Genomic DNA, 16,899 nt, shown 5'->3' on the forward strand with positions numbered 1-16,899 from the left:
CGCTGAAGGGCGAGATCCTCGCGTCGCGAAACGTCGTGCTTGAGCCCCTTGAAACTCGTCTCTCCTTCCCTGTGAGAAAACCCCAAACAGAACCCAGGACGGTGAAAGGAGAAAGAAAGGAACGAACAACGCGTCATCATGATCTACCCGGAGAATACGAAGACGCTGTCGGGTCGCGCTCTCTCCACGCTGTCATCGTCACCGCCATTTGTCCCAGCACGAAACGCAAAAGCCCTCTTCTCCTTGCAGGACGAACTAGAGTAGAGGAGAGAAAGAAAAACATTGCCGGTAAGACGAACATAACGCAATGACATAAAAACGTTGCGTTTTGATTTTCATTGAAGTTTTTTAAATATGTAAATAACAGAAAGCCAGCTCAGTGACCAATGTGTGCCACGTCAATAAAACTTGGTAATGTCACTCTGCCATGCATAACATTTTTTAACACCGTCCACTCAAATTAACGGCAAGCCCTAAATTGATCCAATTTTTCACATTCAGGGACCTAATTGAGAGATTTTACAATACAAGGACCTAATTGAGAAAACCCTACATAAATAGGATGTTCTAAATGATTAAACCTATTTAAAACAAGCTTTCTATAACACATGAAATACATTACATAACAAGCTTTTTTTTAAACATTTAATATCTTTTCAACAAATTTTTCAGAACGAGAATGCCGGAATTCACGAAGGAGGGTATTTTAGTCTTTTTGAGTTTGTATTAGTGCATCTAGCCCTAATGGCAATCTAGAAAGAAAAAGTTTAACATTTGGGCCTAATTGAAACCCATATAGCCCAATTCATCCAGCTATTGACCCTCTACCCCATCGCTCACGTGCACATGAAGCGTGCGAGCGTAGGGTTTAACAAGGGGGAGAAGAAGGAGGAAGAAGATATTCAACTAGCGATTAGGGTTGAGGTGTGCCAAATTTGATAATGGCGGAAGCGGAAGACAACCTTCAAGCCTCGCCTATGGACGAAACAAAGAACAATCATAAGAAGAATAAGAAGAAGCGCGAGAAAAAACGACCTCGAGATATTGCTATCGAGGAGCGTCTAGAAGAAGTGGAGAATGTGAATGACGCAGATAGCGACGGAGAATCCTCGAGGAAGAAGAATAAGAAGAAGAAAGTGGAAGGGGAAAGTGAAGTGGAAGAGAGAAAGGTGAAGAACAATGGTGGGTCTGGTATTATGAGCTCCGAGTCATTTGAAACTCTGGGATTGTCTGAACCTACTTATAAGGCCATCATGGATATGGGATTCCAGCACATGACTCAGGTAATGCTATGGTTTGTGCTGAATTTTGAATGGTTCTTAATTGTATCATCTTCCATAATCCTAGAAATTATTAGACAAAGCTTTGTTTTGGGTTATATTCTGCATACGACCTTTTTATGTTTTTTTTTTTCATTTATGTGTAAAACAGTAGAGTTGATTATAAATAATGAATGCAGATTCAAGCGAGAGCGATTCCACCTCTCTTGATTGGAAAAGACGTGCTTGGTGCTGCAAGGACTGGTTCTGGAAAAACTCTGGCCTTCTTAATTCCTGCTGTGGAGCTGTTGTACAATGTTAAGTTTACACCTCGTAACGGAGCTGGTGTTGTTGTTATATGCCCAACAAGAGAGCTTGCAATACAGGTATTGAATTCCTGCTTATTTGCTCATTATAGGTGCTTCTTTGCTGTTTTAGTTTGCAGTTTGATTGAATAGTTTTCCTTATTTGTTGATTCACGGTTTCAATTAGACACATGCTGTGGCCAAGGAGCTTCTCAAGTATCATTCACAAACTCTTGGGTTGGTTATTGGAGGTTCAACTAGAAAACTTGAAGCTGAACGCCTAGCCAAAGGGATTAATCTATTGGTAGGAACTCCTGGTCGTCTTCTAGATCATCTTCAAAACACAAAAGGATTCATATACAAAAACTTGAAGGTAAGTTGTGGATTTTCATGCAATTGCCTGTGCCTTTTAGTACCAGAAATGTTCATGTTTGATTGTAAATACTTAAATCGTATTTATTAATCATGCCTATGGGGGATTGTTATTCAAAATGTTTCTCAGTGTTCAATGGTCATCATTAATCATATAATTTCTAGTATAATATCCATTTTAGTGTTTAAAGGACCCTCGTTAGGGTCCTTTCTCACCGTCTGTTTGGTTACAGAATATCAATATTATTTCATTTGAGACTCTATTCAACTTGCATTTTGGTTGATATTCTATGTTTGTGTAACTTTCTAACATTATTTATATGTCTTGACGTTTGCTGTTGTCACGTGTTCAGTTAATGTGTTCTTTTGTGGGAGAAAACAGGAAGAAAATAAAGTCACCTTCAGTTCATGAATCCCTCTCTATTCAGTGATAAATATTATAAACAAATTTTGATGTTAGGAGCTTTTCTGTTTTCCATTATGGATTGAATGTTCTTGAACTTTTCAAATATTTGGAGTTCCAGTGGATGTTACGTGCACGTGTAAGCTTACACTCAGGCTGTTCACTTACTGTATATTTCTGAATGACTCGGCAGTGCCTCATGATTGATGAAGCTGACAGAATCTTAGAAGCAAACTTTGAGGAGGAAATGAAACAGATTATTAAGATCCTTCCAAAGGTATACAGAACTTATTTCCCCTTTTCCTCTCCCTTCCATATGCATGAACCTATGAATATATGGTGTCCTGAAATTGCTACTATTCCTCTCTCATTTTCCATTTGTATTGGATTGTTTAGCTGGAGAAACACCTATAAAAAAGGACATCGACAATTATAAGTTTGCAAATACCTTCTTTCTCGTATCATAGAGGAAAAGTAAAATTATGCATTCTGCCTAGGAATCTATTAACTTTGAATGTAAGAAGACGCTTGCACTTAACTGGATACGCCAACAACTACTGGTGTTTTTGCCTCAACTTATAAATTTTATTTTCTGATAGTTCTAAGTACGTCTTATCATCTTGCTCATATTTTTATGCAGGGCATCTATAAGTTTATATTTTGTATGTCTTTTAGCTAATATCCGAAAGTTTGACCAATTAATCTGTTTCTCTTTCAACAGAGTAGGCAAACAGCTTTATTTTCCGCTACACAAACAAAGAAGGTTTGTTCTTCATTTTCCATCCTTCATCTATTTCTTTGAGATAATATCCTAATTTCATTGTTTTCAATATTTAATGTTTTTTACATACATATACTTGGATACACTAGGATTTGATATTCGGTACATTACTTGATAATGGATGTGTAGTTCTCCCTATTTCTTTTTCCTATTTGTTTGATATACTAGAATTCCGATGCTCAATAATATATGGTTTACTTCAAAGTAAAATAAGGAAATGTGTGTCCCCCTTAAAATACAGGTCGAGGATCTTGCCCGTTTGTCATTTCAGACTACTCCGGTCTATATTGATGTGGATGACGGGAGAAACAAGGTAATGTGTCTCAACCTTTTCTTAATAACTGAATTCTGTTTATAGTAGTTATTATTATAATCATCATTACCCCTTTGCAAGTGCAGGTCACCAACGAAGGGTTGCTTCAGGGTTATGTTGTTGTACCTTGTGCCAAGCGCTTTATTGTTCTCTATTCCTTTTTGAAGAGACACCAGTCAAAAAAAGTGATGGTCTTTTTCTCTTCATGCAACTCTGTCAAATTCCACACAGACATTCTTAATCTCATTCAATTGAATTGCTCAAGTATTCATGGAAAGCAAAAGCAGCAGACCCGGACAACTACCTTTTTTGATTTTTGCAAAGCAGAAAAGGGAATCTTACTATGTACTGATGTTGCTGCTCGTGGACTTGACATACCTGCTGTGGTATATTCATTTTCCTTATTAACTTGCATGAGTATTTCTTGATTGAAAAATGATCCCCCCACCCCAAACCCTCCCCAGCGACGTGCAATCAATCAGCGTCAATCCAATGACAAGCTAAAATAAATTGAGGCAACATAATACACCTTCAAGAAATAAATAGAAAAGTACACAAAGATAGACAAATTTTCTTCATAAAACAGTATAAAATCAGAGTCAATGTGTAAATCATGTCAAGCCAACAATGCCCATGATATACCTGCATGTCCAATGACACAATCCTCTAAACCATTGACTTAGCATAATAACTAGGTTCGAGAAATAATTTTATCTCACTAACGGAAGCAATGACAATGCTATCGGTGAAAATTCTGTCCAGTTAGATTGTCTTTGTAAATTAATATCTTTGATATGCTTTCTGTGCTTATTTATGCAGCATTCTGTTCTGTTAATTGAAAATCATTAAATATATAAAATTTGTGTTTGTTTTTCTCCTTATTTGTGTTGTAGGACTGGATTGTGCAGTATGATCCACCTGATGAACCTAAGGTAGCTTTCATTTGAGTCATAGCAATTTCATATGTTTGGTGTACAGCATGACATTGTTTATTTGTAATGCTACCAGGAATATATCCACAGGGTCGGTAGAACAGCTCGCGGTGAAGGTGGAAAAGGAAATGCTTTGCTTTTCCTAATTCCTGAAGAATTGCAATTTCTCCGCTACCTGAAGGTTAGTTTTTCTCATTTAACAGTATGGATTGGTAAGCGGGCTGATACTGAATTAAAATTTAGTTGAGGATTCTAGTTTATGCATGTACTTATCCAAAAAAGTAGGATTTCAAAATATATTCCTCCAGGAAACCCTCTGACTTTCATGCCTAGAATATAATGTAAGTGGGAAACAGTGGTTGCTAGTCTCCCTGGCCAGGCCCCAAGACTCTAAGCCCATTTTGGTAAATAATTAAATAATTATACCCAGTTTTCCCTAATAATAATAATAATTTTATATTTATGCACAATTTCAGGCAGCTAAGGTCCCTGTTAAAGAGTATGCATATGATGAAAAGAAAGTTGCAAACGTACAATCTCACCTGGTACGTATCTTTCCTTATACTTATTTAAAATGTGTTTTATACGTTAATCAACTGCAATCTTACCAAGGATTGTCCTGATAACACAGGAGAATTTGGTTGTCAACAATTTTTATTTGAACAAGATGGCGAAAGAGGCCTATAGATCATACATATTAGCTTATAATTCACATTCCATGAAGGATATATTCAATGTTCACCGTCTTGATTTTCAGGTACAGCTGTCACTTTATGTTACCTTTTGTATTTTCGTACTATCTTTCATGTTATTTAGAACTACATGAATATGAACTTGTACGGGATGCATTATCTTAAGTTGATCTAGGTAACACCCTTTATTTATATGCAAATCGTGCACTACTATTGCACCTGCATTTTAAATCATGTTACTATTCTTATCTTTTCCTTTCATTTTGAGGATAGGGGGGAAAATGGGCATATTGAAATAGATGGCTGGTAATAAATTACTGAAACATTAATAGTTAAGGAAGGAGCATATAGATCACAGGAAGCTTGAAAGGTTAAAGGACATATCATATCATGTTAGACATACTCTAAACTGAGAAACTTAATGGTTTTGATAACCTTTTCTTGATAATGAGGTGCAGATTAAATGGGAAAAGAAAAAGTTATTACTTATAATTCATATTATTTGAATAGTATAGCATGAATCATACATTATGATAATCACCAATTTTGGTACTTGAGCAGGCCGTTGCAACTTCGTTTTGTTTCTCAAATCCACCAAACGTTACACTGAACATAAACAGCAGTAAGCAAAGGAAGAAAATGCGTAAAGTTGATGGAAGTAGACACGGATTCAGCGACAACAATCCTTATGGAAAGAGAAATGCAGATGACAAGCGGCAGTTTGTGAGGCACTAGCAGTGGACATGCTGCTTTATACTGTGGGTTTCTTTGCATCTTCTTGCCACACCCACAATTTTTGCATATACCTGAAATTTTGTCACAGATGTAATGTGTTGTAAATTATTCAAACATTACTAGATTATTGAAGCCATTAGTTATTCAGCTTAAAATTTGTAGGGGCATTCTTAAACTGTAATGTTCATGAAATTTTTTCCATTAATTATCACAATTAGATTTTGAAGAGTAAGGAATAATGCTAAAAGCAGAGTCCAACCAATGTTTATTTTAGTTATGGTAATCTGTACTTCTTTCAGTCTCAAAATAAGAAAAAAAAAATTCTTTGATGCTGTTTCAAATATAAGCAGGTTGTAATTGCTTTTATTTTATTTAATTGAAATTTTACTTCTAATGACTTATGTTTTACATCAAATTCCAATGAAATAAGACAGTTTAAGAAATTCATTTACTTTTTAAATCAAGACAGTTAAATTATATTAAGTAATTTTTAATTATTACAAATTAGTTTTTTTTATTGGACATTGGAAGAACTACTTCAGAAGATCTGAATCAGTTCACTTGTTTATTTTTAGTTAACATCGAGTTCAAGAGGAAAATATAGGAAAGATAATTTGAAGTATCATTTCCAAACTTGTATATTCAAATATCAATTGAGTTTTTTTGTTTGATTTTTAACGTGATTTTTTTTATTGAATGGACCAAAATTCACTTGGCCTATGTTACTAAATTATTGAACAGGTGTAGTGCTGATGGTGTAATAACTTTCACCTCTCTTGGCAAAAGAGTTATAAAATTAAAGCAACAATTATCGATGAATCAAATTCGTTGAAGTTAACCAAGATTGTGTATATGAGACATCTGCAAACCCTTTTTGATACAAGTATGAATTTTTTTGAAATAAGTAATTATATCTATAATTACTTTTTGAAATATTGATTATGCCATATAGCAAAAAAACTATTGATTACGCCACAATTAATTACAGTTTAAACTTCGTAAATAAAAAATTAAAATTAAAATATTTTTTTTATAAGTTGTGTTCAAAGATAGCTTCTATACAGTACATTAGAAAGCATGAAATATTTTAAAATATTATTTGCTAAGGTATAAAGGAATATTTTTTATTCAAGTTATAAAATTAAAAATAATAAAAATGATTATAAGTTAGAGGTAGATTCATTGACGATGCCCGATCAACATTTTTAAACCATAATTAAACGTTAACAATCATATTAATTTTTTTCCTTTGCATCACCTTTTGAAAGCAAAACTCAAATGACCACAACGATAAAATTTGTAAACAAAAACGGAGGGATGCAAATATTCATCTATTTCTATGTAACTATTGCTATAACATCACTTCACTTCTAAAATATGTTTTTTGAGAGTTTTATTTACAAAACATCTCATCACTTGGATGGAGTCTAATGTTTTTTACATTATACTGTTAACAAGTAAAAAATTATTACTGATTAATGACAATGTAAAAATGCATAACCTATTTTCTCTATTTTTACATTACTTATTCATGAAATGGAACTTTAATCTAAGTTATTGGCCTTCAGGTAAAAAAAAGCCCTTATACTGCTTTCTTTTATAGAAAAGAGAACCAGAATAAGGATCTCATGATAAATTTACGTTGAGTCATAGGAATAATCTTTACCAAATGAGAAAGGAAAACATTATAACCTTTACAAACATTAACAAATAACAAAGTCCAATCCTTCCAACACTAACACATGACGAAAACAAGAAAGAAACTGCTACTCATAAACCTAGGACTGTGATAACACATAACAATCAAACATAAAGCTGAAGGAAGAAGGTTGACATAACAAAAACTGTGGACTCTGTCATGATCCTCATGGGAGTAAGTTCAGCAACTCCACTTTTTGAATGTGGCTTTGGTGCAGTGCCATTTGCATATTGGGGTGAGGGACTTGCTTCAATATCCAAGACCTTGATGATCATCTTCTGCCCTCTGTCACAGTGACCACGAACACCACTGATGAAGTAGAACAAGCCTGCTCTGTCAAACTTGAACACAGTCTCACCATTGTTGGAGAAAAAGAGGGGATGAGGTGATACACATTTTTCATATTCTTCTTCAGTCACCTCCATAACTGAGTCTTTCTCGTACTTGAAAACTATGACAATTCCAAAAGTTCAACAACAAAAAACACTCCATGTTATCATGTGCTTCTTTCAACACATTTGAATGGAAAATAATTCACGCACACCCATTTGCTGCTAAACACAAAATATAACCATAGAAATGTATCTGACTATGCAGAAAATTAAATGGTTGTTGCATGTTACATATTTATGTTGTTAAGGAGTGTTACTTACGAAGATTGTCGTCAATCTTGAATCTGTTTTGGGATGCCCATTGATTGAACATTTGAGCATCATCCTTTGTCTTCGGGACAACCCAACCTCCATGGCCACCAACTTCAAACTCAGTGCAATTGACGCCACAGAAAAGAATCAAGCAAAGGAAAAGTGGGTATGAGGCTTTGAAGGGAACAGCCATATTCGGATTTCAAGATGCTCTCTTTAGTGTAGTGTGTGCTTTCTTGCTGCCAAAGAGTGAAAGTGTTCTTCTTATAATAGTAGGGTTGGTCACGTTGGACTTAAAAAGAGACCTAAAGTTGAAAAATGAAGTCAGTTAACAAGGGAGAGGGAGAGGATTGAGGAGCACGTTCTAGGCGTCGTGGGTGAGCTTTGTTAGCAAAGGGTAACAATGTTCTTTGACTTGGTCTTAACTGTTTTTTTGTGGAGATCAAGGTTGTTGAGAGTAATTAGCTGATTAAATACAGAGATATAAATTATAATTAAGGTTTTTTCTTTTTGTTTTCTCTATGAATTAAGTTATATAACATTAAAAATATAGTTAACGAAAAAAACATCAGCAAAACATGAAAATAGCTACTTTCATATCAGAAAAGAAAGAAAAACTTGGGAGAATGCATGTTCGTTGTTAAATCAAATATGCGTGAGAGTTTAGACTTAAGAGTGTGAAGATATGCTGATTAGGGAAATATGAATGTACATTTTCTGGGCCATCATAAATTCATAATGCAGGTATTAGAAATTAGAGGTCATAAATTTGTTTGGCAAGAGATGACATCAGTGTTAATTGTAGCTACTTCTTTCTCTGATGAACTAAGATAACATGTTCCACAGGAAAACATTAAGAACTCCATTTACAGTGAAAACCCACCAAAGTCCATAAAAACCTGAGCCTCCCAAAGAGGCCACTACAGAGGAATCTTCGTGATTCCCTTCAGTTATTTTGACAGTTGAAAACCCTTCAGATATAGTAATGTTCTGCACACAAGGTTTTACTCCATAAGGCACTTGGTGCTTTGATTTGACAATGTAACAGAGATTTGCATTATTCCAAGCAGCAAAGCGCATTCCCATTTTCATGTAAAACCTCTCTGAGAAGTCAAGTCTCCCAGTCAAGTTGTTTCCATTTACATGAAGAGCTCCAAGACATGTCAGATTTTCCAAACTTCTTGAAACATTTCCAGAGAGATTATTGTTGCTGAGGTCCAGAAATCTAAGCCTTTTCATTTTTTCCATGGACTCTGGGACACTCCCTTCCAAACCTATGTTAGAAAGATCCAATGTTTCTGTGTTTAGGAAATTTTCCCACTTGACTCCTGAGAGATCACCCCCTAAAGGGTTGTTGGACAAAACTAAATGCTTTATGAAAGCAAGTTCTTTGAGAGTCTCAGCCAATCCACCTCTGAGTTTGTTATGGCTGATATCAAGTAAAGTAAGATTCTTTAGCCTTCCCAGCTGCTTTGGCAACTTTCCCTCAAGCATGTTGTTACTCAAATCAAGCTTTAGAAGTGAATCCAAAGATCCAAGTGTTGATGGCAAAACTCCTGATAGATTGTTCCTGCTTGCATCAAATATTAAAAGCTCAGAAAGCCCTCCATAGTTGTCTGGAACCTCACCCACCAAATAGTTTCCTGCAAGGACTAGTTGCCTCAACCTGACCAAATTACTAATACTTGGTGGTAGTTTACCTATTAGTCCATTTTCCAGCAGTACCAGAGATTGAAGCTTCCTGAGGCTGCCAATTGCTGATGGAATGGTTCCAACAAGACCAGGGTTTGATCTAAGTGTTAAAGATTCCAAACTGTGTGAGAACTTGTCCCAGTTTGAAAGAGGGAGCTTAACAGGATTTTTGGTAGGGGAAAGGAAGCAACTTGACAGAGAGAGGACTTTTAGGTGCTTCAGATTGAACAGTTGTTGAGGGAATTTGGCATCACGGCTGCACATGTGAGAGTTGTCAAAAACTGGTCCAAAGTTTACAGTAGTCACATACCAGAAGCCATCATCATATTGCTCACAGGAAACTCCCTGCACATAATCCAAAATATTCAAGTTTAAAGTTGTCAGAGCACTGAATAGAAACACAGCCTTTGTTTTAGTGGTAACAGTTTGGAATTAAGACAGTACTGTTCCATTGAACATTGGTGGTGATTCAGACAGAAAAAGGAAGCAAACAATGGTATAAACATTATCCAATTGATCTTTTTGCTTTGAAAGTTCAAGATTTCAAACCTGTATAGGAGTCCATCCACAAGGATCTGGATAAAGATATGAACCGTTCCACCACTTTCCCACAAACAGTTGAATAACAGAGTATATGACCTCCTTCTCTTTTTTCTTCATTGTTGTCAATGAAGAGTCTTTGCCCTTACAACACAAAATGATGAACAGAAAACAAAGAACAAAGTTGCACTTCCATGATAAAAATCTCATAGCCATTCTCAGTATCAAGGCAGAAAATGCCACTCAAGAAAATATGTAGTTTCAAGGAACGGAACAGGAAAAACTCATGGCCAATCTAAGTATAATATGGGGTGGATCACAAGATGGTACTAGCAATAACATGCAAGAAAACAGAAACAGCAACAGAGTGCTGACTAAAACGTTCAGTGCCAGTGCAACAGAGAACGAAGGGTCTAAAACGAAGCATATATTTGTTAGTAAAACTTCCCAAGGAAGAAAAGAAAGTAAAAGCAATCACAATAATGGACTGAAAATGAGACTATAAAATGAAAAGATATGCATAAGTGTGTATGCAATTAAGAGGGGTTTTTTTACTTTGCAGAAAAAGTGATTGAACCAAGAGCTATCCCAAACTATTAGCACATGTTCTAATGAAAAAGTAATTTCACCCAATTACAGTTACTAACTAGCTTCTGGGCATGAAATTTCCTAGAGGAAGGTCCACCAAACAAGTTGGCAATTAAGAGGTTCATAGCTAAGAAGTTCAACTCTTCAGCCTACAGTGCAAAATGCATGTGCTTTTCTGATATGAAAAGCCAACTAATCATACATTATAATAATTTCCTTCTACTCCTTTTGCTACGGAACTGAGTTCTTATATATCAAAGGTTGAAAGAAAAGAAGGACAAACTTCCAAGCACCTCATTTATAAACTTCAATCAATATCAGTTTTTCAACTCTCTCTCACTACGGCCAGACTGAGAATGGTACCTTCTCATTCATTGCCCAAGTGACTCAATCAGAACTTCAATATTTAAATTTTCTGCATAAGTTTTAACATTTGTATTAAAATTCATTTAATAAACTTTGTTACCATCTACAAATATCTAGATACATATTATTGTTGAATTCTTAAAGAAGTGTTTTGGAGATTTAAATATAAACTCATATTCTAAGAATTTGTACAAGGATGATGCTAGAGATGTGATTATGTAATAATTTACAAAGTACAAGAGAGTCTGAAAACAGAATATTAGAGTGGGGTAAGGTTGAACTGGGTTGTGTACCTTGTTTTTAACTCTTCTTCTGAAACACGAGTATCAGTCACATGCACATATGCAATATACATGGACACTATTTACACCAAATTACAACAATCTACTATTATCAAGTGGTAATTATTATGAAGTATTGTGTTATGTTTCTCACATGGAAGCATGTTTAATGGTTTTGATTCTGTAAGGTAGTTTCAAAAGGTTAAAAGTAAGTGGTACAATCACCCCACATTTGACTTTTTTCTTTTTTGAGTGAAGATTTTCTTTTTCCTTTTCTAGCAACTCATTCCTGTTCAGAAATGATAAAATTGAGACAAGTTGTCATTGCTTACTAGGAAATGAAAAGTAACCTAAGCAAGTTCTATTTTGGTTACTCATTGGTATTATCAAATAACAATAATTATGGAAGTAAGGTTGCAATTGCAAAGAAAAGTTTGGACCACCCTAGGGCATAGGACAGGGCTAAAACAGAAATTGGCTACACCTCACTGAGAACTGCATGCAGCTGCAAGCTATAGCCAGCTCAGTCACCGTCCAAAGTCCTTTTCAATATTCCTTCATCCAAGACTAAGGTCTCTCTACTCTACCCAGACATCAATTTTCATATCAGAAGCTTGGTTTTGAAAGTACATGCAAAAGGGTGGGGCCTGGTTTAATGAGAAATTATATTGTTGAAAAAGTGTGGTTATTGGGAATTAAGGGAACAAAAAACAAATGCTGAATGGCAATTTCACTATGTCTCATATATCATCATGCCACTCTTAAAATATGTTTCTTTTGTTGATCTCCTAACTGAGTCAGTTAAAAAAAAAGTTTAACTGCTAAAGTTATATGGATTATGGTTAGATTAAAGTGCCTTTAACTTAATAAAATATTTATTAATTTTTAAATACTTTTTAGAATTAAACGAGTTATTAAAATATTTTAAATTAAAAATTAATCTTTATAAATTGTTTTTATTGTTTGTAACTTAAATGTAAGATTAAGACCAAACGAACTTATTGAACTCATTTTGAGTTAAACCCAACTCAATATTATTCTACCTAAATTTGATTTTGATTATTTTGTCTTAACTTAACGGAATGTATTATGATATTAGGAATGATAAAGCATATCATGGCTAGTGTGTTGACTTACTAGTTTATCCAAATCAAAACATGTCAAACTGAAATTTTCAATTCATCAACCCGTTTTAACATGATTCATATATTTATTAAATTTACATACCAAATGTGAGACGATGCAAACTAACCTCTCTTTCTAATTAAAATGTAAAGTAAAAATAATTTAAAATATTAAATTTTCAATATTATATTATTTTAAGATGTAAATATGTAATAGTATTGTAACTTAAATCATTAAAATTTATAAATAAGATTCAATTACTAATTATAATAGAATAATTTCGCAGGTAAACAATGACTATGTTAATTTATCTAATTAAAAATATTAATTAATCAATTAAAAACTTATAAATTATTTATATTATTAAATATGCTTTATATATATATAAAATAACATGTTAGTTCACTCTTTGGCAAGGCGAATTACAAATTATAATTCATTTAATTACGATGAGTCGGTCACTTTTTGGTAGACCAATGGTCAGTGAGGCCAAAATGGGTTGGGTCAATTTGTTTTTCTACCTTTATCTTATATGAACTTGGTTTAACATGAGTTTAAACAAATTTTACTCAAAATAAGTCTAACTCAACTTGATCTAACTTGAGTAAGTTCAACTCTAATTCAATAAAATTTGATTTGACATGAATTTAACTCAATTTAACCTAATGTAGACTTGTTTCATTCTAACTTGGACTTCACTTAAACTACACTCATTTGGACTAACTTAAAACAATAACATTCTAATTTAATTTAAGTTCGGTCCAATTTTAAATATTTTACACAGACCTAAAATAATAACATTCTAGCTTAACTTAATTTAAGTTTGGTCCAATTTTAAATATTTTAAACATATATAAACAATTTTTTTATTTGTACTTTTAAATAAGACTTTTTACTTTCAAAAATAGTCATGAATTTTTCATGGAATTTTTATTATTATTTTAACCTTATAATTTTTCTTGTGTATATTTTTTTTTCTAAATATTCTTTTTACCAAAGTCATAGCTAATTTATAAATTTATAACTTACAAACTTATAATTTTATATATTTATGATTTGATAGTTTTAATTTTATAGTTTTATAATTATCTAATTTTATATTTGTTTATTTTATAATTTTTTATTTCATAATTTTATAACCTTCTAATTTCATAATATTGTAATTTCTTAATTTTTTATTTTTGTAATTTTATAATTTATAATTTTATATATTTTTTATTTTTTATTTTATAATTTTGTAATTGTGATTAAATTTAAAAGCAATTTTAGTTAAATACACTAAATTTTTTAGGAGATTTCATGTCATTGTTTCTAGTACAAAATATTATGTCACATTGCATAATTAACAAAATATCTAAGTTAAAGACGAAAAGTTTTAAATTTTGAGAACATAATAGACCACAAAAATTTAATGAAATAGAAAACTTACAAATGTTGAACAGTTATATGAAAAATAATTTTATTATCTAATTTTCTTCAATTATTTCTCAATATTACATTAAATATAAAATACAAAATAATTTGATTCAATAGTGAAAATAGAGAAAAAACAATTAATAAATATGATTTTCTCCTTGTTTACATATTTTTTTATGGATTGTAAATATTATTTATTATAAAGATAGTTTTATCTAAATTTAACTATTATAAAAAAAATTTAAGTATTTAATATTGTTCATAATCAAATCTTAAGGTTAAGACATCGATAAATACAATTATACAACTAATATTTATTTAAGATAGGCTAGTAGTAAGCATTTGGGTGGTCATACACTTGGCTCATGAGTGCATGTCATTGATTCCTTTATGCATTTCTGTCAACATATAATGTACTTGTTATGAGTCAAGGTATTTGAAGAGTATATAATGTGTTTGTTATGAGTCAAGACATTTGAGGAGTGGATTGGAAAGTATAAAAGGATGTTTGCCTTCTTTTGATTTTAGCTTCAGTTGGGTTTATAGATATCGTGTCCAAGGTTAAGTAGCTGATGATGGGAGTCGTCCAATTGGATGTGACAACAAAGTTCCAGACTACTTCTTCCTGATTCCAACTTCAGGTTGAAAGCATTTCCTGGATTAGAGTCCTTATCAACCTTTATAGTGCTAGCCAATTTGGATAATATTTTGCTTCGATTATTTTCTTCTCAGGGAACATGGTGAATCTATAACTCTTTAAACCTTTCAATGAGTTCCTTAGCCAAGTAGTAGTATTTCTATAGTAGAGTTTCTTTGGCTTGGTATTCTCCCTTTACTTGACTAGTGATAAGTTAAGAGTCACTTATTTAAACTTCTTTATTTTGAGCTTGTGGGCAAGATGGAGGTCAACCATAAATGCCTCATACTCTTGTTGATTATTTCATATGCTAAAAGTGAACAAAATTTATTGTTCTACAAATATCGCTTAAGGTCCACTTACTTTTTTATTTGATGAGCCACTTACACTTAACAACCACCTATCGTGGCTTTCTCCTGTTATTGGGAGCTGTATTAGAAATTCGGCCAAGAATTGTGTCTTCATTGGTCCACGAACTTGATAAGTGTGTCCAAATTCAAAGAGTTCAACCAACTAAGTTGTCATTCGACCAACGAGCTTGGGTTTTTTCAAAATTTGCTTTATAGGATAGTTTATTCAAACACATGTATTAAAGCTTCGAAAGTAATATCGAAATCTCCAGACTGAGAAGACGAGAGCTAGAATTAGCTTCACTCTAGTTTGGTATCATTCTTCACTTGGTTAAAAAGGTTTGACTTGTGAAGTACATAAGGTATTGCCTTGCCTTCCTCCATGATGAGGACCGAGTGTATGACTATACCATATTCTAACATATATAATGCCAAAGGGGTACCTGGTGGACTACTCAAAATTGGAAGTGTGATTATCTCCTTCTTCTTCTTTTGAAACATTTTCTCACATTCCTTAGTCCAACAACATGTATAGGCCCCTTTTAACAACTTGAATAGAGGTTTTGCCTTATACACCAAGCACACTAAGAAACTCAAAAGGGTCATCTATTTCCCATTTAAACTTTGAACCTCAATCAAATTGTTTGGGCTTCTCATGTCGAATATGACCTCACACTTGTCTAAGTTGACCTCTATTCCTCTATGGGTTATCATGAATCTCAAGAATTTGTCCCCATCGACCTTGACAAAACAATTTTCAAGACTGAGTCTCATGTTGTGAAGGCATACCTTATTGAGTATCGCCCTTAAATGTTTAGGATGATTAAACAAGACAAGAAACTAATGTCATCCACGTATACCTGCCACTAATGAAGTCAGTGAATACTTTGTCAATCAATTATTGATAGATGACATCAACATTTTTCAGTCCAAAGAACCTTACAACAAAATTTATCTCCCTCCATCATGAGAGTATTTTATTTGTTCATGGATGTTGATCTCATTATATCCAAAAATATACATCCACAAAACTTAGTAGGTCGTAAACGGAGAAGATTGTATAACAAATGCAAGAAAATTTAAATTTAATTTTTTTCTTGTCTTTTCTGACTTTTTAAATAACTAATAGATCACAAAATGAATGTATTCATTATATTATATTGATTGCTTTATTTCACGAAATTTACAATTATATTATTACCAAAATGAACATATTTACACACAAAAAAGATAATTGTCATTTAAACAATAATTTTGTTCAATGTTTTTGTTTGTTTATTTAAATTAAGTCACACTGCAGAATATGTTTTAAAAAAAAACTGAAATTTGAAAGACATGAATTTTTTTTAGAAATTTGCTTGTACTTGATACAAACAAACACAATTACCATATTTTTACATGATGTGGTTAATTAATTAAATACTATAAAACTCGAGTAAAAAAATTGCTCAGAAAATTAAAAGATTACATTATTAAAATTAATAGAAAACATAAGACCAATGGTAGACAAATGCATGTAAGAGGGTTGTTCTTAATCTACTACATGCTCAAATCTCACAAATTTAGTATCATTAAATAATTACTTTTATCAGAAACTACTATTTGATTCAACACAGAATTCAATGACTAAATTAAAAAAAAAATAGAAGATTAAATGACATTATTTATCCAAAACACTCAAGCTTCTCACTTAGATGAACAATCTGAAATTTTAAAAAGTGACATGTTGCCAACTATTACAGCAAAAAAACAAAACTAATAAAACAAAA

At 32.8% G+C, this 16,899-nt stretch overlaps 2 protein-coding genes across 2 annotated transcripts; one reads left to right on the forward strand and one right to left on the reverse strand.

Annotated features, from left to right (window-relative positions):
* Window positions 1-830: 830 nt before the first annotated feature.
* LOC108330336 (DEAD-box ATP-dependent RNA helicase 27) lies at window positions 831-6,024 on the forward strand. Its single transcript, XM_017564826.2, has 12 exons — window positions 831-1,283; window positions 1,460-1,645; window positions 1,752-1,937; window positions 2,533-2,616; window positions 3,061-3,102; window positions 3,362-3,433; window positions 3,520-3,819; window positions 4,327-4,365; window positions 4,442-4,546; window positions 4,842-4,910; window positions 4,997-5,122; window positions 5,619-6,024. Exons 1-12 carry the CDS (start codon window positions 942-944, stop codon window positions 5,790-5,792), a joined length of 1,725 nt encoding a protein of 574 aa, XP_017420315.1. The 5' UTR covers window positions 831-941; the 3' UTR covers window positions 5,793-6,024.
* A 1,455-nt stretch (window positions 6,025-7,479) lies between these two features.
* LOC108330344 (piriformospora indica-insensitive protein 2-like) lies at window positions 7,480-11,324 on the reverse strand. Its single transcript, XM_017564834.2, has 4 exons — window positions 10,377-11,324; window positions 9,144-10,172; window positions 8,145-8,253; window positions 7,480-7,942 (listed from the first exon to the last, which is right to left on the reverse strand). Exons 1-4 carry the CDS (start codon window positions 10,581-10,583, stop codon window positions 7,596-7,598), a joined length of 1,692 nt encoding a protein of 563 aa, XP_017420323.2. The 5' UTR covers window positions 10,584-11,324; the 3' UTR covers window positions 7,480-7,595.
* Between the last annotated feature and the right edge of the window lie 5,575 nt (window positions 11,325-16,899).

The sequence above is a fragment of the Vigna angularis genome, chromosome 1, assembly GCF_016808095.1.
Source record: "Vigna angularis cultivar LongXiaoDou No.4 chromosome 1, ASM1680809v1, whole genome shotgun sequence".
NCBI lineage: Eukaryota > Viridiplantae > Streptophyta > Magnoliopsida > Fabales > Fabaceae > Vigna > Vigna angularis.

Coding starts and splice junctions, on each gene's coding strand:
- LOC108330336 (XM_017564826.2), top strand. CDS start 942: ATGGCGGAAGCGGAAGACAACCTTCAAGCCTCGCCTATGGACGAAACA. Junction 1,284..1,459: donor GATTCCAGCACATGACTCAG/GTAATGCTATGG, acceptor TAATGAATGCAG/ATTCAAGCGAGAGCGATTCC. Junction 4,911..4,996: donor CAAACGTACAATCTCACCTG/GTACGTATCTTT, acceptor CTGATAACACAG/GAGAATTTGGTTGTCAACAA.
- LOC108330344 (XM_017564834.2), bottom strand. CDS start 10,583: ATGGCTATGAGATTTTTATCATGGAAGTGCAACTTTGTTCTTTGTTTT. Junction 8,254..9,143: donor AGCACCAAGTGCCTTATGGA/GTAAAACCTTGT, acceptor AATTGCACTGAG/TTTGAAGTTGGTGGCCATGG. Junction 7,943..8,144: donor CAAGATTGACGACAATCTTC/GTAAGTAACACT, acceptor GAATTGTCATAG/TTTTCAAGTACGAGAAAGAC.